We start from the raw sequence: 24550 nt of genomic DNA, 5'->3' as shown, positions 1-24550 counted from the left end.
AGAGGTGCTGATGCATGCTTTTATCTCTTGTCGTTTAAATTATTGTAATGCCCTGCTCTGTGGTCTCCCCAAAAAAAGTATCTCTAATCTCCAACTAGTATAGAATTCAGCTGCACGAGTGCTGACGAAGACCAGAGGGCAGGAGCACATTACACCGGTTTTAAAATTGCTGCATTGGCTTCCCGTGTGCTTCAGGATTGATTTCAAGGTTCTTTTACTGGTTTTTAAGTGTCTTAACAGTCTTGGGCCTTCTTATTTATCTGACTTACTTTTACCATATCAACCCTCGCAGACCCTGAGGTCTTCCGGCACTGGCCTTTTAACCATACCAAAAATTAGATCGAAAACACATGGGGAGGCGGCTTTTAGTTATTAGGCGCGTTCGACTTCATGCAGATCTGAGCAGATCTGACTTGACGTGATGCATGCTGGGTAGAACAAGTTCATTTTAAGCAATCATATTCGAGATCTATGAGCATGACAACCCAGCATGCATCACGTCAAGTCAGATCTGCACAGATCTGCATGAAGTCGAACGCGCCTAATATGGTGTTGTGGCTGGAATGCAGGGTGGACCCAAAATGCAGAGATATCAGTTGGCAAGGTTTAACAAATGTTTATTTTCCAGTTCTTCAACACAAGGCAAAAACTACAAACTCAAAATAGTCGCTTAATGTAACAAAGCACGGCAGGCGGCGACCGGAGGTTGGCAGACAGCAAGGAACTGAAGCAGTTGAAAATGGAATCATCCGACAGTGGTGTCGAGGGTGAACCGGCTTTTATGGGGTGGTGATTGTGAGATGGAACTCAGGTGTGCTCTGCAGATCCTAAGGAGAAAGTGGGTCAGCCACGCCTCCGAGCCACCACCTGCACTGCTGGAGAAAAAGAAAAGGGAAAAACTGAACATGGCCACAAACCAAGAATATAAGACAAAAAACCTCAAACCGTAACATATGGCCCCCGATTGTGGAACAGCCTGCCGGAGAACCTCAGGACCGCAGAGACTGTTGATGTTTTTAAAAAGAGGCTCAAGACCCAGCTTTTCAATCAGGCTTTTAACTGATTTCATTGATTTCCTTTATTCCTTTTAATCACACTTTTTATCATATTTAATCTCTATTCTATACTACTTTAATTATATGCTTTAACTACATGTTTTAATTTTATGAGCTGAAAAGCATTTTATTTATTTTGTTCATTTTTATCCTATTTTACAGTTTTAGTCCCTCAGTTAGTAGTAGCTCCAGTGTCTCCTCATCGGGGCCTACCACACTGGGAGTTGCTGCTGGTCTACTGACGGGGGTGCTGTCCTGTGGGCGGCTCTGGCCCAGGTGGCTGGAGGGCTCTGCACCTTGGTGTGGGGCCTCCTGTCTGCCCGGGTCAGGACTGTCTCTATGGCGGCGCTCCCTGTAGTGGTGGGCTGGAGGCCCTCTCGGTGTGGTCGGCCCCCAAAGGTGGCTTTTTCCTTGCTCCAGGTCTAGGTGCCCGGCCATGTCTCTTTTCTAGCGTGTACAGTGAGCGTGAGCTTGTGTGTGGGTGTGGGTGCGTGCGTGTGTGTGGGTGTGTCTGTATGTCTCTGTGTCTCGGTTACTCTCTGTGTTTTTACGGGGGTGGGAGGGTTGGGGTTTTGTCCTTGCTGTTTTTAGCCGCTGTGAGGTACTTTGTATTGCTTTTAAGTATGAAAAGTGCCATATAATATATAGTAGAACTGGTGAGTGGCAAGATGTTTGTTCCACTCTTTAATTTTAGGAGTTCCTGATTATTTTAAAGTCAGTGATTTAAGCTGTTCATGAAGTGGAACCAACAGCAAAATCAAGATATTTCTGTATATACGTTAACAAATTTACAGTGTGTTAAGAAGAGACTGTCCTCCCATAAAGAATGACTTTTCTCATCGATTGTACAAGCCTCCTACTATGATCCAGACAGGTTTAGAAAAGTCAGAGGAGAGAGATGGACGGATCAAAGAAACATGGGAGATGATTGTTTTTATTGTTTTAATTATGTTGGTTTTTTAACTTCTCTTCACAGATAATTGTGATGAAAGTCTTGTGCTGTCAAACCTTCACATGAGTATCAGATAGAGAATAAATGCTGCCCCATGTGTACACCTGGTAAGATCCAACTGAATACTAAAAGGTCCTTGTCCTTTCCTGCTTTTTAATGTATGATCACAAGTGAAAACTACTATTGAACAACAGCAATAGATTAATATTTATTTATACTCTTTGTTTTATCTACCTTCATCTGATGGTAGTAATAATAATGACAGTATAAGAGGTAACAGTGTATGACACTATACTTAGCATGCAACGGATTGTATTTTAATTGAATTAAAAAAAGATTTCTTGAAATATAATCACTGGTTGTCTTCTCAACAGGAAACAGAGTTAAAATAGATTGCACAGAGTTCAGAGCTACGTCATGTCTGCCCTGCATGAATGGAACTTATATGGATAAACCTAATGGACTTAAGCAGTGCTTCCCATGCACCAACTGTGATGCAGGTACATTTCTGTTAATATTATTTATTTATCAGTAGAAATGAAAAAAATTTCTGCATCAATAACATCAACTGGTGAATTTTAAATCAAATCCACATCAGACCAGTTAATTTATGCAGATGTTTCCTATGAATTCATAAACTGAAGAGACTATTGTGTCACATTTTCTAAAGTTGTTCTAACCACTGAAGGTATCTTTAAATCAGAAAAACATTAAACAGAATAGGAGTTTTGTTTCTGCATGTTTTGTAACTTCCATATGTGTTGATAGGTTCTGGTCTGAAGGTAAAGAGGTCATGTACACCAACATCAGACACAGTTTGTGAACCACTTGAGGGATTCTTCTGTATTGACTTAACAAAGGACCAATGTGAAGCAGCACAGAAACACACGGTCTGTCATCCAGGACAATACATCAAGGAGAAAGGTTGGTTTTCTAGTTTTAAATGAGAACAAAGTTTAAGGAAACTGATCTTTGTGACAGTTTGCTCATTAAAGCTGCACATGGTGATTTCTGACCACTAGATGGGAGTAAAGAGCACCCAAGATGTAATAAAAAGGTCTTTATTATAGAACTGCTCCTCGAAAATGAACTGGTGGCTAACTGCAGTAAACGTCATAAGCTCCAGTTATGGTTTCAGTCACCATTGGAGAATATAAAAATAAAATCTATTGTTCATACCTGCCTACAGGTTAGTATGTTTGTGATTGGGTTTATCATTCGAAACAAAAACAACCAAACTGAATAAAAAGCCTAGCTCACTTAGATAGGATGCACCACACTTTAATGTTTCACCTTGTAGAAACCATTTAGAGCCAGGGTGGAAAGCTACTGATACACGAAAGGCCGCGCTCCTCACATTGTCTTTGGGTGGAGTTAGCATAAAACTTCCGCGCGTGCTATGTTCCGGGCTTCCTCTACCAGACCGAGCCTAACGAGGCTGATGAGAAGCCCCATCGCTGACTCTGTACCAGTTCTCTGCGTGAATCTAAAGTAAACCTACTGACAGGGTCAAGTTGTCGAGTGATTTGTGCATAGTTAAACTAGCCTAAACTCCTCCTTCGACAATTCACTGAGTGGAGTGAAGTCCAGTCTGAGTTTTAATGGTTAGTCCTCTAACTGACGAAGCATAATTGACCTTTGGCTAAGCCCCGCCCCCCTTAGTTACTGTTGCTACGTCCGACATTCTCTTCTGGGCTGTGGTTTTCTGGTTATCTATAAGGCTCTGGTATCAATATCAAGGAGCAACACTGTTCATGCAAAGCTGGGTACGTCTCTATTCACTTCTATAATCGTTATTACGAAGCAAACGGACTAACGTTACGCACGTATAACGTTGTATTTCTTCAGCGTGTGTTAGCGTATCAACAACTATGCAACTTAAGCTGTAACGGTGATGTTTTGGTTAGCTCCGCAGGGTTTTGCGCGCACATCATTGGGCTTATCCATACCCTGGATGCTGGATATATACCGACAGTATAGCCTGCCGAGACCGAAAATATGAGACGCCTGCGTTAAAGTCAATGGAGCGCTGTGGAAAAAGTGTCGGACCCCTGTGGGAGCTCTCTTGGCTGTGACTGGTCAATCTACATTCTAGGGCGGGGCTTAGCCAAAGGTCAATTCAGGAAGAAGAAGAGAATCTTTAAACTGACTGTTCTTCTTTTGGCGGAGTCAACGTATCACGTAACCCCTCCTTTCGCTTCCTTTTCTTTTCATGTTGTTCTTATTGTTAACTCGTTGGTTTCTACGTTTTTTGTTGGATTTTGGTTTCTACGTTGGCTGTTGTTGGTAAGTTCCTCACTGGTCGATATCTGTATAATTATGACCCATCTAATAGGATTCAACTTCTATATATGACCTGTTTATACTCTAAACACTGTCTCTCTGTTTTCCAGTACTATGGCTCGTCTCCCTCTTCACAATACCAGGGTGGAGTTGTCAAACAAAGAAGTACGACATGAGTGAAGAACAGAGTTGTCGGATGTAACATGAAGGTACTGAAATATAAACGAAAACTGTCAGAAAACGAAACTAAATCCTCCATTTTGTTCAGACCTCGTGTTCAGCACTCAGACAAAAGTATTTTTTAATCTATCCATAACAAAATCACAATAAATGTCTAAAGGAATAATCCAAAAGATCCAACCCCCCCCCCGCCCCCGCGCGTCCCTTCACTTTCCAGCGGTTACAGAAGAGGAAGATGACTCAGTTTCAGCCAACGTACAAAGGGCTTTAGAGAAGTGGTAAACCACAAAGAAAAGAGGAGCTGATTGAGAGAATAACATGAGTCTGCAAAACTGTCATCAAAGCCAAAGCCAGTGATATACAATATAAAACACATTCTGGTTTTCTTAATTCTTCTTTGTTCACTACACAATTGCTCATGTGTTCCTTCATAGTTTTGATGTCTTCTGTATTAATCTACAATCTATAAAATTATAAAAAATACAGAAAAATCACTGAATGAGAAGGTGTGTCCAAACTTTTAGTGAAATCTATAAACTGAAACTCAACTGTGTAGTGAATGTACACTGTTATTGATATATATAACTGTAACTACAATGTATAACCAGGATTCCTGCTGGAAAATGTGTTTTTGTAAACCTTTAATTTTTCTTACAGATGATGTTTTGATGTCTTGGATGTTCAAACTCACCTCATCCCAAATCTCACTGAGATGTCTTCAGGTCAAGAAAAAATGTACCTGCCATATAACAAGACTTCAAGAAGAACATCTTGCAGAACTTCAGCTTTTCTGGTAAAATTCTTTACTGCAGAAAATCACAGGATAATAAATCCTAATGCTCCTCCTCTAATACTCCTAATCCCGGGAGATTCTTTCTATTAGTGGGATAGAAGCAGTGGGGTTGTTCTTGAAGTCCTGTTTACATCTCACATGCATCCAACAACTCAAAGAGAACTGTATGTTCTCTAGTTACCCTCTGATGAGATATGCTGTAGAGCAGAGTTCAACCAGTCTGTACATTCACTAACACTGTGTGTTATGTAGGGTAGTCTACACCTTTTAAATGTCTCGTTAGGGCACCACCTCCTGTTATCTAGGAAGAACACGGTTTAAATCAATTTATCAGTCTCAGTTAAATAATTTGCATATCTGAAGGAGTGAATCCTTTTCTACAATTTGTACCAGTCATTCTCTGCCGTAAAACAACATCACAAACAACTTCTTAAGTGTGAACAAATATTTATTTAATAAAGTGACAACTATGAATAAATGAGGGACTAATAGAATATAGGATTGTAATCAAATAAACGAATATGATAAGGTATGAAATAGTTAATTTCTGGAGCGATGGTGAGAGATGGAGATGTTTTAAGTCCTAAACTAAAGGGAATAGATTTGATCTCTAATCTAATCAATCTTCTCTAAAAGATGTTAGTAGGGAGTTTCAAAGTAGTGACACCAACTCTTTGTCTTAAGCGGTAGGAACGATTCAAGCCTACTTTTGTCGAGTCTTCTTGGCGTCGGTGATGGCGGAGCGTCGGTGTGACGACGTGGTGATGAAGCGGCACAGCTGATGCAGGTCTCTCTTGGACCGGTAGATAGGACTTGTTGCTTGATCTGCAACTCCAACACCCAGCTTTGCTTGAGAGCGCTGTAGGTGTTCAGTCAAAGGCAGATGACACTTGGCAATGTCTTTGTGTTTGAAGAAAGAAGTCGGATCGTCACGTCTTCTTGATGTCGTTGCTATGGCAACAGCTTCTTGGTTTCTTGATCCGTCGAAGAGAGTGGGTCTTTCTCTGATATCCCAGCTGACTACGCTGGCTTACTTATAAACGACATTGGTTAGTACTTCGGTTCGTAGAGTATAAAAATGCGTAGAACTAGAAAAATATTTAAGTCACTATAAAAATCGTACGTCGGGAAAAACATCCGACAAGAAACAAACAGAGCTTGAAAAGGACCGGATGGTCAATTTTCAAGTTGTTCTTAAAACAAAATTACTAAGTATAAACGTGACTAAGTACGTAAAGAAGAAGAGTGAAATAAAAGTGAAACGTGAACGGAAAGTGGAAAGTGCAAAAGTCCGGAGAAAGAGCAGCGTCTCTCTGGTTTTATGAGTTAATTATTCAGGGCGTGTTTGGATCGGGTTTCCATAATCTTCGCGCGGAAAGAGAAGAGCACGCCTAGTTCTTTGTTTCGAGATGTCTTACTGCCTGATCTTCTTAATTTATTTTATATTACTAAATTTAATCATTCCATCACTCATCATGGCTCTTTAGCAGTGTTTTTCGTATGCGACAACACTCAACATTACAACATGACAAGATGACGTATCAGAATGACCACATCAAAATAACTCAAAAGCATCAATAAATTAATAAACTCAAGTTCTCTTTACAGTGACATTTTGCTAATAATAAAAGTTGAGGTTTCTAAAATAACAATTTCAACAGTTATGATTTCAATAGCTACTATTAGTATAAGAACATATCAAAGGTTCTGCATTCTTTAACTTCAACAATCGATTAAAAGAGAGAAAATACTTTTAAAGATAGCCACTTGATGGCAATGTTGATCCATCCTTACTGTGACAAATTATGTGAATTTGGGCTAGCTTTATCGTACAAGGATCAAAATCGTCTCATTGTGATCGTAAGCACTTCCTTAACAATAATATATAACTTACCAGGTTATTACATTTTCAATAGTCATATTATCAAACTTAGGCTCTTTTAGAGAAGAGAAATGCAGATCAGGGTCTGGTTCTGGGGAAAGAAAGTTATTTACGACAGGCTTATCAGTGTTTCACTCTCTTTGTCATTCTCGGAGAGGGGGCAAAACCTGTGTATAAGCATGTTTGCATGTATGTCTCTGAAAAAGGAAAATTAGTACATCACAAGTTTAAAACATAATTGAACATAACATTAAGGTTTCTAGACTTTGTCCATACGAAGTCAATTAATTCATTCTTTGTAGTTCCTGATATCGTGTTGATGTTCTTTCGATTCAGGACTAATTAGTCCAGAAACAAGAGTGGGAAATTCCACAAGAAGTGTAAATCTGTCTTTTTGGCTCAGATGACGTCCTCAGCATTAGGGAGTTCCGATAGCATGGGTCTGTCCAGCATCTGGACATGGCACATTTATGGCTAAGGTGTAAAAGGTTGATCTGTTAGAAGAGTTCTTCTGCAAAACAACTTTGTAAATTTAAATTCCAGAGAGGGGGAGAATTGAGAGGACACTGGTTCCCCTACAGTTATATAGAAAACTCCTCCACCATAACAGTACAAAATGAATCCTCTCTGCATTTACAGACCAGTCTATTCTATAGTTTAACTTGTATTAGTGTTGAATAACACAAATATCAAGAACTCTTATGTGACAGTGTTTGATAAATGACCTGTAACAGAAACCTTCATTATTATAGTAGAACTGGTTGTCAGATGAGGCAGGATATTTGTTCCACTCTTTAATTTTAGGAGTTGATTTTTTAGAAGTCAGTGACTTAAATTGTTTATGAAGTAGAACCAACAGCAGAAAGATATTTATGTATATACTTTAATAAATTTGCAGTGTGTTAATAAAAGAATGTCTTCCTTTAAATAATGACTCCATCGATTGCTTGTGTAAGCTTCCTATTATGATCCAGACAGGTTTCATTGTTAAGAAAAGTCAGAGGGGAGAGATGGACGGATCAAAGAAACATGAGAGATGATCGTTTTTATGACGTTGTTTCTTTTAACTTCTCTTCACAGATAATTGTGATGAAAGTCTTGTGCTGTCAAACCCTCACATGTCATCCAGCAGAGTATCAGATAAGGAATGAATGCTGTCAAAAGTGTCCACCTGGTAAGATCCAACTGAATACTAAAGTGTCCTCATCCTTTCCTGCTGTTTAATGTATGATCACAAGTGAAAACTGCAATTGAACAACAGCAATACATTCATATTTATTTATACTCTTTTTTATTTACCTTCATCTGATGGTAGTAATAATAATGACAGTATAAGACATAACAGTGTATGACAATTTTGCTTCACAACATGCTCCTTACCATGAGTTTTGCATTTTAATCCAATCAAAAAAAGAAAAAGATTGCTTGCATTCATTAATACACAGGATTAGATGTAACAATCCCTTGTGCCAAAATCCCAGGCAAAACACATTTAGAGGCCCTGTCCAACTGAGAAACCCTGATAAACTTATAGTTATGTGATAACCTACAATCTAAATTAACTAAGTAAATGCTGCTGGCTTGTATGGCCCGCTCAGCAGCAGACGCTAACTCAAACCTTGTGAAAAATAAGCTAACCAAATACTGCTGGCTAGCTTAACCCTCATATTGTGTAGAAAGCTGCCCACGTCTTTGGTGTTAGCGGGTCAAAATTGACCCGTGGCTTAATCCAGCCCAAAATCATCAAAGAACATTGTTTGTCAACCAGTTTTGTTTTTCACCTCATATCTAACTTGTTTTGCATTCATATCCATGTAATCATTGTATTAAATGTTATTTTTTGGCCAAATAGAGCTTTTATCTTAGAATACACCACTCGTTTTCATTTGAAAAAATATTTAAATTCACTTTGTTATAGTGAAGACAATGGACAAATATTCCATCTGACTATCATAGATTAATATTAGAACATAGCACCAAAAATAAATTACATGTGGAGTTTTTATACTTAATATTATTAACCATAGTGACATCTGTTGTGTTACAGGTAAAAACTGACCCGTACATATTTATAGGATAGAGGTAAAAAAAAAAAGTCTGTTTCACAAAACCAAACTTTATTTTGCTCAAAATTGCAAATGCAAATATAGGCCCTGGTTTGTACATGTATGGCAAGTTTGTCATTTACACTGGGACCAGCTGGGACCAGTTTGTCGTTTCCAATCCAGCTGTTGCACAACACTCTTCTACCTTCAATGTTTGTCATCTCAAGAAAGATGTTCTCAACATATGGTGGTATAAAGAGCTCAAATGTTGTCTTGATGTCTTGAACATGTGACACAGCATATCTGGTAGGCCCTTCTTCATGATCATACTCAAAGTCATCCTCATTCTCAGACACATCTTCCTCAATATCACTTTGGTTTCTGTCTTCATCAATTTGTGAAGTGGGGGATGAAATGTCATCATTTTTGTATTTTAAGACCTCACTTTGAGCATCTTTGTCCCCAAAGATGCTTAAATCACATGTTCGGAAAGTTGTGTTGCCATGGGATGAGGTGCCCCAAGGGGAGAGAGGTGTAGCGGAATGGGGAGGGGATGGGATATGGTGGGGGGTGTGGAAGGGTGGTGGGGGGTCTGGTAGGGTGGTGTGTTGTGGGGAGAGTGTAAATTGAGCCAAATTTGATCGGTATCCGATTGGTAATCCAACAACCCAAAACTGTTTAAATGATGCATGGATACATGCAACTACCAGTATTCTTGGCGGGTCATTTTTGACCCATAACACCACAGATGTCACTTTTTTTTTTAGAGGCTTTTAGAATTTACTAAAATGGTGAAAAACTATTTTGTTGTGTTAAGATAGATGTTCCTGACAATATCATGAAGTCTTGTTCCAATCAAAACAAGGAAACTGTACTTTTTACACATTTTAAATGGTAAACGGGTCAAATTTGACCCTAACACAATATAAGGGTTAACCTACAATATAAATAAACTAAGTAAATGCTGCTGGCTCGTAGGCCCACAGAGCAGCAGAGGATAATGCAAACCTTGTAAAATATAAGCTAACCTAACGCTGCTGGCTTGTAAGGCCCGCTCAGCAGCTAACCATAGCTACCAAGCAATATGTAGACATCAGGAACCTGGCCTAAACAACAGCAGTATGCAGCATGTCATTGGGGTTCAAGTGGGCACCTTCCTTCACCGATGTTTCGTTAAAGGAACCGTATGTAAGAAATGTATTTCAATTAATCACAAAATGGCCCTGATATGTCACTAGACATGAATAAATCATGTTCATTTCAAATACTTATATCACTGACAACAGTGGTCCGGCCAGGATATTGTCATTTAAAAGTGAAAGTTGCAGCCCTCAACTGATGTTGATGTTGTCATGTTGTGTTTTGGCCTGAGGCGCCACCCTCAAGCTATCTACTAATCACGAAGTCAGTAGAGTTTCGTCATCCGGGTTGCCAGCTCTGCTCTAGTTACCGCAGCTGCAGCTACGAACGTGTCGGATAAAACATGTATAACGTTACGAAACCTAAAAGACCTCCGAAACGTCGTGACAAAGTCCGAAATAAAACAAGGATTTGTATAGGAGATGCCTTTGAAAGATAGAGACGGCTGAAAACGGAGAAGAATTTGAAAACAGACGCCAACGTTGCTAATTTTCTCCTGGACAGGTAAGATTCATCTATGTTTGGCTAATTTACTTGTACATAATGTAAATGGACATTTCAAATATTCACGACAGTCGAACAAAGTTATGCATGTTCGTGCAAAGTAACGTTACGTTAGCGCATACAGAGGAGGTGGGTCATCGAATTGAAAAGGTAAGGAATTGTTTGGGAAATAAAAACGGCGAGTCGTCATTGCTAACATTAGCAATGCATTATGAGCCCGTTTCTCTGTCATTATGCTGAAACGCCGAGGAAAACAACATTAGCACGTCGATTATGGCAATGTGAAACGTAATTGAGACGTATTGAATAGCCTAACGTTACCTCGGTAAAAATGATTCCTCATTCGTTCTTCGCGTATATTGTGGACTACAAATGCTGCAAGTTGACCTGTATGACCATTGCTAATGTTATTTAGTTACTCTCAATCTTCTCTGATGGGACTGAAAACAACCTTGTGATAGCCATTGGTGATATTGAACGCCGACATGGCGTAATTTGCAATTACACCGTTCTACAGTATTTTGAAAGTGATTGCAGTACCAGTTTTGGCCAGTTTTGGCCACAATCCTACATACGGTTCCTTTAAGTTAGGCCCACGACACCTCGAGAAGGCTTAACAGTGAAATATAATAGCTTGTTGTCTTTCAGGAAACAGAGATGAAAGAAATTGCACAATATACATAAGTACGTCATGTGTGCCCTGCATGAATGGAACTTATATGGATAAAGCTAATGGACGTATGCAGTGCTTCCCATGCACCAACTGTGATGCAGGTACATTTCTGTTAATATTATTTATTTATCAGTAGAAATGTTTTTCATTTTTTTCTGCATCAATAACATCAACTGGTGAATTTTAAATCAAATCTCCATCAGACAAGTTAATTTACGCAGATGTTTAGTATGAATTCATAAACTGACTATGAATGAAGACTATTGTGTCACATTTTCTAAAGTTGTTCTAACCACTGAAGGTATCTTTAAATCAGAAACAGATTAAACACAATAGGAGTTTTGTTTCTGTATGTTTTGTAACTTCCATATGTGTTGATAGGTTCTGGTCTGAAGGTAAAGAGGTCATGTACACCAACATCAGATACAGTTTGTGAACCACTTGAGGGATTCTTCTGTACTGACTTAAAGGACCAATGTGAAGCAGCACAGAAACACACGGTCTGTCATCCAGGACAATACATCAAGGAAAAAGGTTGGTTTTCTAGTTTTAAATGAGAACAAAGTTTAAGGAAACTGATCTTTGTGACAGTTTGCTCATTAAAGCTGCACATGATGATTTCTGACCACTAGATGGGAGTAAAGAGCATCAAATGTCTAATAAAGGTGTTATCATGGAACTGCTCCTCAAAACTGAAGCCAAAGCAAGTAGAGCTCCCCCTGGTACTGTTCTACTGATACTGTTGCTGCAGTATAGGTCATAAGCTCCACATCCTCCGTGTTAGTGGGCGGGACTTGGGCCGAATTAAAACACTATAATACACGTCAGTTTTTTTTTTTTTTTCAAGGATGGTTTCAGTCATTTTAGGTAGTTCATATAATGTTGATGCATGTTCAAGTGTCAATTTTTGGGATAAGTTTAGTATGAGTTAGTTATTGAGTCCTCATCAGGGACTCTTACTTGATGGTACATCGCTTCAATGTCGGAGATGAGTGCGATGTGTTCATGTCAAAACCTCGTCAGGACTCCAACCAGACCGTTAGTGAGGTCTGGACCCTGCAACAGTTCCTCGTTCAGCGACTTCCCTTGAAACGAAACGGCACAATCAAAAACAACCCGCAGCTTTCCCTTTTGTGGATGGGTCACGCCATGATGGGATATGTACCATACTCTGCCGTCGTTGCGGTTGGGTTCGTCTTCAGGAACTTACAATGTGTAGCCTTTGTTCAGCAGGTCTGACATGAAGGTCTTGTAGTCATCGTGGAAGCTGGAGTTCTTGGGAGTTTCCTTTTCAGGTTAGATGCTCGTTGCTCAGCAACACATTTGTTGTTTGGCATTACCACATTTTTGTTCCTGAGAGGCATCCCAATGCTGTAGTGCCCATTGATTTTCTTGATTGTCTCAGTCACAGACTTCATGAACTGAACGACTTCCCACGACATTTCTGACTTCTCTTCACAGGCTTGCACCGGAAAGTCATGATTGTATTGTTTCAGCAGCATACTGTCCAAGCTGCTGACTGAGATTCTGTTGACTGAAGTCCTTTGACTGTAGTCGCTTGTCTTGTGGTGATCGTCACTTTTCTTGAGAGGGCCATTAACTACCCAACCGAGGATGGTCTTTACCGCGTAAGCCCCGTCATCTTGGCTGTGGATTATCTTCCACGGCTCCATCGCAGAGGGAGCGTTCATTGCGTCGATCTGTGGCAGCCTTACTTCTTTCTGCAGATACGGCCATCTTTCCAAGTCCTTCTCAACAGGAACATTGTGACGGAACAGTTTCAGTGGTGATACTCTGGCTGTGTCTATACTGGCCTAATCCTCCGGTCAGAGAAGACGCAGCAGCTTCTCTCCTTTAGATGACTTTATTGACCTCTATCCAACTGAACAGGACACTGTAGTACATGAGTGTGTGGTTTGTGATGTCTGCAGAGGACAACAATAATAAACAATAGTAATGATAATTAACCTACTATACAGTAGCATTAATAACAGAATAACACAAATTACGGCAGACGTGTCATACTGCAAATCACCAGTAGGAGGCAGTGTAGGATCATTAAACAGCACAACAGCTTGGCGCAACAGGCAGGTCACATGACCAAGCTAAACTGAGACAGCCCCGTCGGCTACCGATCGGGTCAATTTGACACGCTAGCATCAATATAATCATCCCGTCCACCGCTTATACACCCTACAACTGCAGAGTCATCAGAAAATTTCTGTTTCTGACATGAGTTGTGCTGAAAGTCAGTGGTGTATAAGGTGAATAGGAACAGAGAAAGCACAGTGCCCTGTGGGGCTCACACACCACTCACCACCACATCAGACAGGACATGACCCAGACGCACGAACTGTGGCCTGTCTGTCAGGTAGTCAGTGATCCAGGAGACACCCATCGGCCGCAGCTTCTCACCCAGCAACAAAGGCTGGATGGTGTTGAACGCACTGGGGAAATCAAAGAATGTGATTCTCACTGAGCCTCCACCACCATCCAGGTGTGAGTGAGCTCGGTGCAGCAGATAGATGACAGCGTCATCCACCCCCAGACACAGCTGGTAGGCAAACTGTAGGGGGTCTAAAGAAGATCTCACCTGTGGCTTTAGGTGGGCCAACACCAACCTCTCCAGCACCTTCATCACATGGGACGTAAGGGCAACTGGACGGTAATCACTGAAGCCAGATGGGGACGACTTCTTGGGCACAGGAACCAGGCAGGAGGTGTAGTGAGTTTAGCTCCCATGGTCTGATCCTGGAGTCTCACCGCAGGGGGAGGAGCAGGGGGCATGAAATGTGGGAGCGTTGGCGTCAGTGGGGAGGTGTGGGGGAAAGGGGTAGAGGAGACAGAAGTCTTGGAGCTAAACCTGTTGAAGAAGGTGTTAAGCTCGTTCGCACGCTCCAAGCCTGCTTCTCCCCCCACAGCCCGTTATTTCCTTCATTCCTGACCACACCTCCCTCATGTTCTTCTGCTGGAGTTTGGCCTCTCTCAGCTTGTCCCGCAGTTGGTGCTGTACCCTCCTTAGCTCCTCCTTGTTTTCGGACCTGAAGGCTCTCCTCTTGTTGTTCAGCAGAGTCCTCTTGTCGCTAGTAATCGATGGCTTGTTGTTGGAATAACAATGAGCCGTCTGGGGTGTTATGACGGTATTCTCACAGAATTTAATGTATTCTGTGATGTAGTCCGCCATGCTGCTGATGTCTTCCCCATGAGGCTGGCAGAGTGTCTCCCAGTCAGTTCACTCAAAGCAGTCCTGAAGGGCCTCCTCAGCCTCTAGTGTCCACCTCCTTACAGTCTTTTTGGACACAGGCTGCCGTTGGACAAGCGGGACATACTTAGGAGTTAGCAGGACAAGGTTGTGACCTAACCTGCCGGGGGGAGTGGCACTGTATGCATTGAGATGACAAACATTGAAGGTAGAAGAGTGTTGTGCAACAGCTGGATTGGAAACGACAAACTGGTCCCAGCTGGTCCCAGTGTTTTGTTGTCACGGGTGTGGCAATCCACATACTGGGTGGAGTCTGTGAGGGTTCTGTCCAAGGTGACATGACTGAAGTCCCCATTTATCACCATAAAGGCGTTTGGCTGCTGCGTCTGCAGACGGGAGATGGTGGTGGTGATGACGTCAGCAGCCACTTCGGCCTCAGCTGATGGGGAGATGTAGATGGTGATCACTATGGCGGACGTGAACTCCCTGGGCAAACAGAGAAAGGTACCAAAGCCTCACCCCTTCACATCTGGTATCATTAAAAAGCCCTAAATGTCCTCTGTAGATAGCAAATATACCCACAGCATACCCACTTGTGATGCCTCCTCCATGTCTGCCACACTGTCTGTATATCATACTTAATATAACTCTTATTACACAGTGCAACAGTAACGTTGATCATATGGAAAAAGTAACGTCAACATGACATAAACGTTTCCTACTTTACGTGGTGGAATAAAAATTTCCAACTTCACACAGATGCGCTGTATTTAAAAGTATCATCCCTCTAAATTCTAAAACTTCAATATTACGTTTTAACTTGGGTGCCGGTTTGATAACCGTGACAAGCTCCCGCTCCCGTTAGCCTCGCTAACACACCGAAGCTATGCTGGAAGGCTACCCTAAGGTTAATTCATTAGCCGGCTAGTTATCTAATTAACTTCTGCTGCCAGGCTAGCTATGTTGGGCACAGACACTTTACATATAAATAATCCTCAAAATTAACTCAGTGAATAAAGTTCTGAGATGTTCTGTTAGGAGTTGCAGCAAAGCAGTCAGGTATTATTTGTATTTAAAATGATCAAAATGGACCAAAACCTCAAACACTGCCGAGAAGGAGTCATTAACTCCTCGCGAGGATCGGGGTTTGAGCAAACGAGGTCCATCGCTTTTTAGGTTTTTTTGCAGCGCATTTCTGAACTTGCACGTGATTTTTATTTAAAAACAAGATAATTTCAGCTGAGTTAGGCTTTAGTATGTTCCTCTTGTATGTATGTATACAGGTATGTAAATCAGTGTATAGTGTGTGAATGCCTATGTGCCAATGTGAGTATGCAAGTTAATCTAATGTTATACTAATCTTACCTTAAGCTTCACTCTCCCTCGTTCTAAATGAATGAAACTATGTAACATATGCAAAACTCTGCTCCTCTCAAAAACCCACAACCATCTGAGGGATTGTGCCCATTTATAAGCATTGTGAGCAGTGGCGGTTCTACATTGAATTACCTGATGGCTTTGACCTTTTTCTGTCCATCTCTGTTTATTTGACACTCGACAATCAACAGATTTCCATCCCCCAGCGCTGTCACTCAAGATCAGAAGTCAAGACTAAACCAATTCACCTTGGTGACCACATAATCGTTTTGTATTACCTATTTTTATTTGACCATTTCACACAATTCATAAAAACAAAAATGTGCAGGAATTATAGGCCTGTATTTATAATATTATGAATGAAATGTGCGTTATATGGAAGAAAGTCAAGGTGTGATTGACTTTAGCCCTTTTATACAGTGGACCCCCCTACCGTCCGTTCAATTTGGGAGAGACCCAGAGGTGAACTGTCCCCCGCGTCCCCCTTTCCCTTTCTCACACACACCTTCTCAGCAAGCAGGGGCGCCTGCAGCTGCAGGGGGCGACAATATCCCCACACAGATATGACAGATAATAGAAAACTATGTAGCGGCGCAGATTTATTTGTTTATTTTTTTCCAAGTGCTCTTGCCGCCCCCTTTGTGTCATGAAAAAATGCCGCCCCGTGCGACTGCCCGGTTCGCCCGTGCCTAAAACCGCTACTGATTGTGAATTTGACAATCCCGTGACACGTCGCCGATGACGGCCAATACGCGTGTGACGTAATGAAGCTTCATTTGGGGAGTCACGTGATTTTTCAACTGATGAAGCGAGGTATCGAAACATCTTGTCGCGATACTTCCGCTTTGAATGCTCGACACTGACGAAGAAGAAAAGAAGAGAATCTTTAAACTGACTGTTCTTCTTTTGGCGGAGTCAACGCATCACGTAACCCCTTCTTTTTCATGTTGTTCTTAACGTTAACTCGTTGGTTTCTACGTTTTTTGTTGGATTTTGGTTTCTACGTTGGTCGTCGTCGGTAAGTTCCTCATGGGTCGATATCTGTATAATTATGACTCATCTAATAGGATTCAACTTCTATATATGACCTGTTTACTCTAAACACCGTCTCCGTTCTCCAGTACTATGGCTCGTCTCCCTCTTCATAATACCAGGGTGGAGTTGTCGAACAAATAATTACGACACGAGTGAAGAACAGAGTTGTAGGATGTAACACACCTGTCAGAAACTAAATCCTCCATTTTATTCAGACCTCGTGTTCAGCACTCAGACAAAAGTAATTTTAAAATGAATCTATCCGTAACAAAACCACCACAAATCTCTAAAGGAACATCATCAAAAAGATACACGATAAAAATGCACAAGCCATATCCATAATGCTCTTTTTATTTAGTTTACCGCCCCCCGCGTCCCATCACTGGACAAGCGGTTAATTAAATTCAATTCAAATTTATTTATATAGCCTCAATAACAATACAAATCGTGAGCAGAAGGCGGCAACCTCCGGGTCTGAAAATTGAAGCCAATGCGGAAGTGCAAAAAACTGCAGTTCATCGAGTGACCGCTTGAGGCTGGCTCCAAAAGGGAGCAAATCCCCATAGACCCCCATGTTAAAATGCCCAACTTTACAGTCAATGAGCAGAACCCAGCTCATATGGAGGGACCCATCTGCCTAAGGCCAGTCGGGTACAGACAGAAGAAAGAGAGAAGAGAACAGCAAGATAAACATACATCTGTCATACAGTAGATACGCATATCTGACCAAAGCATACATGTGGAATCTTAGGATACAAACTGATGATATTACATGAAAGTTTGAAAATGTAAGAGGAATCACAGGCAGGTCTGAGAATTGTTCATTCAGGTAGGAGTGGATAACTGCAGGAGGCCATGAAGACTGGGCAGACTGATGAGACCACGACAACAGATGTAGTATAGTGCTCCACAGGAAACGCACAACTCCAGGCCAGAGATACTCACAAGGAGAGGGGGGAGGGGGGGGGGGAACAGTAAACATTCTACATAGTAATAGCACAGAATTGCGTGACGAGTAGTAGATAGGAAATTAGAGGGCAAGAGCTCTGTGCCAGAGAAAAGAAAGTGGAGGATGCGAGAGAGGAGAGAGAAGAAAGAAGGAGGACATGTGTTTGGTGCATCGTCCCCCAGCAGCCTAGGCCTATAGCAGCATAACTAAGGGATGGTTTAGTCCAGCCCTAACTATAAGCTTGATCAAAAAGGAAAGTCTTAAGCCTGACCTTAAAAATAGAGAGAGTGTCTGCCTCCCAAACCCAAACTGGGAACTGGTTCCACAGGAGAAGAGCCTGATAGCTGAAAGCTCTACCTCTCTCTTCCTCCCATTCTACTTTTTGAAAGTAGGTTACAGAAGAGGAAGATGACTCAGTTTCAGGCAACGTACAAAGGGCTTTAGAAAGGTGGTAAAATACAAAGAAAAGAGGAGCTGATTGAGAGAATAACATGAGTCTGCAAAACTGTCATCAAAGCCAAAGCCAGTGATATAAGATATAAAACACATTCTGGTTTTCTTAAGTCTTCTTTGTTCACTACACAATTCCTCATGTGTTCCTTCATAGTTTTGATGTCTTCTGTATTAATCTACAATCTAGAAAATTATAAAAATACAGAAGAACCATTGAATGAGAAGGTGTGTCCAAACTTTTAGTGAAATCTATAAACTGAAACTCAACTGTATAGTGAATGTACACTGTTATTGATATATGTAACTGTAACTACAATGTATAACCAGGATTCCTGCTGGAAAATGCAGTTTTTGTAAACCTTTAATTTTTCTTACAGACGATGTTCTGATGTCTTTGATGTTCAAACTCACCTCATCCCAAATCTCACTGAGATGTCTTCAGGTCAAGAAAAGTTTTACCTGCTATATAACAAGACTTCAAGAAGAACATCTTGGAGAACTTCAGTTTTTCTGGTAAGATTCTTTACTGCAGAAAATCACAGGATAATAAATCCTAATGCTCCTCCTCTAATCCTCCTAATCCTGGGAGATTCTTTCTATTAGTGGGATAGAAGCAGTGGGGTTGTTCTTGAAGTCCTGTTTACATCTCACATGCATCCAACAACTCAAAGTGAACTGTATGTTCTCTAGTTACCCTCTGATGAGATATGCTGTAGAGCAGAGTTCAACCAGTCTGAACTAGAGATGCACCGATTACAGTTTTTCCGGCCGATTCCGATTTCCGATTTTTCATTGAGTTTGACCTGCCGATACCGATTTTAGCCGATTCCGATTTCATTTTTTCTAACCACTTTACAACACACACAAAGATTTATCTTCTCTTCTTTAATAGAATATTAATATTATCTTTTCTTTAATAGAACGTTTTTTGAACAGATAATCGCTATCACTATAAAAATAGAACTATATAAATTACTCCTGGTGTGGGGGAAAAAAAAAATAAATAGGCCTATTTGTGGGGGAAAAAAAATTTAATATTTGATTTACATAAAAGCTTTTTATTTGTTTTCTTCCTAATTGTCCTTGAAATAGTGGTCAAGAACCCCCCCCCCCCACCCCCAACACAAAAATGGTTTGGCCACTGATCACAATTTGATGTTGCCGTTTGATTTGAAGTTCAGTAGGCTACGCTCAAAATGTCCGGTCAGCACTAGTCCGGTGCTCAGAAAAGGAAAGAAAAGAGAAAAAGAGAAGAAAATAGAGGCCTTAAAGATTTTCTTAACAAATATTTAAAAAAAGGTGGTGACGGTGAAGCTGGGACTAGTAAAGTGAACGTAGGTTAGAAACAGCGCAGCCAACGTTTACCAGCCTTGTAACGTAAGCTAACAGGCTAGCTCTAATGCTAACGTCCATTAGCTTGTATAAAAGCCCGACACAACACGTTATCTTTGACAGAAACAGTTGAGTTTGGTAGCTCCGTCAGAGAGGATGAGACAGAGAGGAGAGAGATCCGGCTGCAGTCAGGTGACAGAGAGAGTGATGCGGGAGGGGCCCGCTGTCCCGGAGCGGAGGGACAGAGTCAGGCTACCGTTGAGAGAAGAGAGAAGATCGTCTAAGATTATCTCGTCCCGGGCCCAGGCAAGACTTTCAACTGGCCTGCGTGTGATGCTGATGTTGCACGATGTAAATGCGAGTGCATTTGTCCGGCAAAAAATCGGCATATGTCAGACTGACCGGCCGGTCTCCGGTCATGGCCGATCACGTGAAAATCGGCCGATTCCGGTCACCAGCCGATATATCGGTGCATCTCTAGTCTGTACATTCGGTAACACTGTGTCTTAGATAGAAAACTCCTCCACCATAACAGTACAGAATGAATCCTCTCTGCATTTACAGACCAATCTATTCTATAGTTTAACTTGTATTAGTGTTAAATAACACAAATACCAACAACTCTTATGTTACAGTGTTTGATAAATGACCTGTAACAGAAACTTTCATTATTATAGTAGAACTGGTTGTCAGATGAGTGACGGGATATTTGTTCCTTCTCTTTAATTTTAGGAGTTGATTTTTTAAAAGTCAGTGATTTAACCTCAAAATCAAGATATTTATGTATATACTTTAACAAATTTACAGTGTTTTAAGAAGAGACTGTCCTCCCGTAAAGAATGCCTTCATCGGTTGCTTGTGCAAGCTTCCTATTATGATCCAGACAGGTTTCATTGTTAAGAAAAGTCAGAGGGGAGAGATGGACGGATCAAAGAAACATGAGATGATCGTTTTTATGACGTCGTTTCTTTTAACTTCTCTTCACAGATAATTGTGATGAAAGTCTTGTGCTGTCAAACCCTCACATGTAATCCAGAGGAGTATCAGATAGACAATAGATGCTGCCTGACGTGTCTACCTGGTAAGAAAATAGATTAATGTTTATTAATACTCCTTTTTTTATTTGCCTTCATCTGATGATAGTAATACTAACGTCAGTATAACAGATAACAGTGTATGAATCTTTACTTAGCATGCAGCATGCTCCTTACCCTGAAGATTATATTTCAGTTGAATTAAAACAAAAAGATTGTTTGAAATGAAATTGCTGGTTGTTTTTTCAACAGGAACCAGTGTTAAAAGAGATTGCTCTAGTTTAGAGTCCATAAGTACGTCATGTCTGCCCTGCTTGAATGGAACTTATATGGATAAACCTACTGGACGTTTGCACTGCTTCCCATGCACCAACTGTGATCCAGGTACATTTCTGTTAATATTATTTATTTATCAGTGGAAATGTTTTTCCTTTTTCAACTGGTGAATTTTAAATCAAATCCACATCAGACAAGTTAATTTATGCAGATGTTTCCTATGAATTCATAAACTGAAGAGACTATTGTGTCACATTTTCTAAAGTTGTTCTAACCACTGAAGGTATCTTTAAATCAGAAACAGATTAAACACAATAGGAGTTTTGTTTCTGCATGTTTTGTAACTTCCATATGTGTTGACAGGTTCTGTTCTGAAGGTAAAGAGGTCATGTACATCAACATCAGATACAGTTTGTGAACCACTTGAGGGATTCTTCTGTATTGACTCAATAAAGGACCAATGTGCAGCAGCACAGAAACACACGGTCTGTCATCCAGGACAATACATCAAGGAGAAAGGTTGGTTTTCTAGTTTTAAATGAGAACAGAGTTTAAGGAAACTGATCTTTGTGACAGTTTGCTCATTTAAGCTGCACATGATGATTTTTGACCACTAGATGGGAGTAAAGAGCTAAAAGTCTAATAAATGTCTTTATCATAGAGCTGCTCCTCTGAAGTGAAGCCAAAGCAACTAGAGCTCCCCCTGGTGGCTGGCTGCAGTAAAGTAGTAGTTTTAAATGAGAACAAAGGAAACTGATCTTTTTGACAGTTTGCTCCACGTGTTGATTTCTGACCACTAGATACAAGTAAATAAGCACCAAAAGTCTAATAAAGATGTTTCTATCCACCTTTACTGATGTGGTGCAGTAAATGAGTAGCACTCCAGTGTTTTTTAGGTTCCAAAACTACTTTGTCATATTAATCCTGTGACAGATTTAAGACAAATTTAACAAGCCATCATGTGGACGTTGCTCAGTTGTCCTGTCATATTGGAGTTTAAATAGGAACGTCTGTGGGTGTTTATCCACCTGGAACTCACACCTGAAATTGGAGGAATATCTTTTCATCCTGTTTCCTTTTCCCAATGAATGATACTCAAATGACTAATGGTCTGAGACTACAGACTCATGTTATGAACGAGGCTCTATGTACTTAAAAATAAATAAATAAATAAATAAAACATTACTTCACTGTTCCAATGATTAATGGTGTAATTTCAGGTGCTTTCTCATTGGTGTGTCTCATCCAATGATGTAAAGCCTGCACTCTAATGGTGTCTTGATATCTGAAGATTTCCTGTCTTTGATTGTAAAACATTGTTCTTAAGTTGTAAACATTACAAGACAATTTGTCATTTTAACGTAATTATACATGACATCAAAACACTCATCTAGACCATGTTTCTACCTTAGTCTGATTCTTCATAGATTAATAAACCACATTCCAACACATTACTTACTCATTAATTCATCTCTTCATACTTTAGACTGAACTAGTTTCAACTTCCATATAACTTGTGTCTGTGCAGGCTCAGCCTCCTCAGACACTGTGTGCTCTGACTGCAGTGATGGAACATTTTCAGATGGAACATTAACATCTTGTCTCCAACACACACAGTAAGTAAATCTTCACATCACACATGGAGACACATTTATTTTTTTATAATAACCATGAATTTGTTGTATCTGTACATTTCTCTATAAAATGTACCTTTATTGTTCCAGATGTGAATCAATAAACCTTCAGCTGATAACACCAGGAACTACGTCAACTGATTCTGTATGTGGAGGACAAACTTCAAATGTTGTAGGGATCATCACTGGTGTGGTGGTTTTATTAGTCATTCTAATAGTAGCAGCACTGTGCTACGTCTACAGAGAGAAAATCTATTCAGCAGGTAGGTTTCATTTATATCAGGAAAATGTTCTTCTTTTCTATGTTTTGTCACATCTTTGATGGATGATAATGTTTTCTGCTGAGTCATGACAGTGCTGGTAATTATGTTTTTCACTGGTTTTGTTCAATTATAGTCAGAAACAAAAATGCAGACAACTCCAGAGAGGTATGTTTATTTCTCACTATTTGGTTATATGCACTGTTACAGATCACAGCACTGGGTTTATCTAAGGAATTAAAGTCTTTTTTTTTGTTGTTTTTTTCTTCCCAAAAGAATGTCCAAGGTACACAAGAACCAGTCCAAGAATCGATGCCATTGTCAGAGGAGGTAAGACAGCCGTGTGTTCTTCAATGAAATGTTTATTAACTGAGGATCGTCTGGCTGTGTGATGTCTCTACAAATGTTTCTGCTTTAAGTGAATGTGTTTCTCTCCTCAGGGTGAAGCTGTGCAACCAGTCTAAACTCTCAGATGAAACCATTCACTGTGGAGTACGTTTCCTCCAGAATCCAGTTATTATACGTTTGGATGCTGTCAAATTATCTTTTCAGAGAACAGAAAAGACAGATCAGTAGATCAACTTCTGTCTTGAAACACCCTGCCTCAGTCCACATGAACACCCTGCTGACAGTGACATAGAGACGGTTTATTTTATTTGGAAACTGTGTTATGTATGAATGGTGACTGATTGTTGTATTACATGAATTAAATCTATTGATGCCTTTGCATGTGGAAATACCACATATGCTTGTTATATCAGTTTAAAAATAAGCTAGTTAGCCTTAAAGTATTAGTAAACATTTCCTAAAATATCATAGATATTTCATTTTTTCATTTTATTTTGTATTTTGCCAAAGTTTGAGACTGTCCTGGTTGGGCTTCTGTGCCTTAGCAAAAAAGTTGAGCATGGAGAAATGTAAGTTGTTGCACTGTTTCTAACTTCAGTTGAAGTTCATTTGAAGTTCATTTTACTTGAAGAAAACAAAATGGTGGCGTGGTGGTTAGCACTGATGCCTCACAGCAAGAAGGTTCTGTTCCTTTCTGTGTGGAGTTGACATGTTTTCAGTGTGCCACCCACGTTGCCACAAGCCGTTACAGAAAATGAAATATCTTTGTTTGTTTTTTTTTTGTTTTTTTTTTTATCTTTGTACTCTTTAGATGTGGCATACTATTTTGTTGTACTGATGTATAATGACAATAAAGCATTTAATTCAATATAGGACACTGCCTCTGTTATTTTACACCAGTGTAGAGACTTAAACCTTAGTTATAAATACTTTTAATAATATTTGAAGATACTTCACAGTAACAGAATACCTTGAGGTCGGTGCCAGTCACAACTGTACAGTCAGGAAAACACTTGAGCTACCATGACTACTAAATATTCAATGTATGTATGGAGAATATAAAAATAAAATCCATTGTTCATACCTGCATACAGGTTAGTGTGTTTGATCTGGTTCCCTTGAGTCACTTGAACCAGTAGAAGA

At 40.3% G+C, this 24550-nt stretch overlaps 2 protein-coding genes and 1 pseudogene across 3 annotated transcripts in view; all 3 read left to right on the top strand.

Moving 5' to 3' along the window:
* Positions 1-24275, top strand: part of LOC311494702 (tumor necrosis factor receptor superfamily member 14-like) — a 30426-nt gene extending 6151 nt beyond the window's left edge. The window contains exons 6-9 of the mRNA XM_084553890.1: positions 22890-23062; positions 23196-23227; positions 23336-23389; positions 23500-24275. Of these exons, the coding sequence (XP_084410016.1) occupies positions 22890-23062; positions 23196-23227; positions 23336-23389; positions 23500-23523 (283 nt within the window). The 3' untranslated portion in view covers positions 23524-24275. The remainder of the gene's footprint in view (positions 1-22889; positions 23063-23195; positions 23228-23335; positions 23390-23499) is intronic.
* LOC311494966 (tumor necrosis factor receptor superfamily member 14-like) lies at positions 2453-12064 on the top strand (annotated as a pseudogene). The gene is made up of 7 exons: positions 2453-2507; positions 2776-2789; positions 4401-4455; positions 5128-5263; positions 8226-8319; positions 11483-11608; positions 11889-12064. The product of its transcript is annotated as a tumor necrosis factor receptor superfamily member 14-like (transcript).
* Positions 18912-22785, top strand: LOC311494965 (tumor necrosis factor receptor superfamily member 14-like; the record flags this gene model as incomplete). The annotated part of the gene is given in 6 exon segments (XM_084554246.1): positions 18912-18969; positions 18972-19036; positions 20843-20936; positions 21142-21273; positions 21529-21684; positions 22694-22785. Coding segments are annotated over 6 exon segments (597 nt in total).
* Positions 24276-24550: the final 275 nt, after the last annotated feature.

The sequence above is a fragment of the Chelon labrosus genome, assembly GCF_963514085.1.
Source record: "Chelon labrosus genome assembly, chromosome: 10".
In the NCBI taxonomy this organism is placed as follows: Eukaryota; Metazoa; Chordata; class Actinopteri; order Mugiliformes; family Mugilidae; genus Chelon; species Chelon labrosus.
The sequence above is the reverse complement of the archived record's forward strand: the minus strand, read 5'-3'. Positions and strand labels throughout refer to the sequence as shown.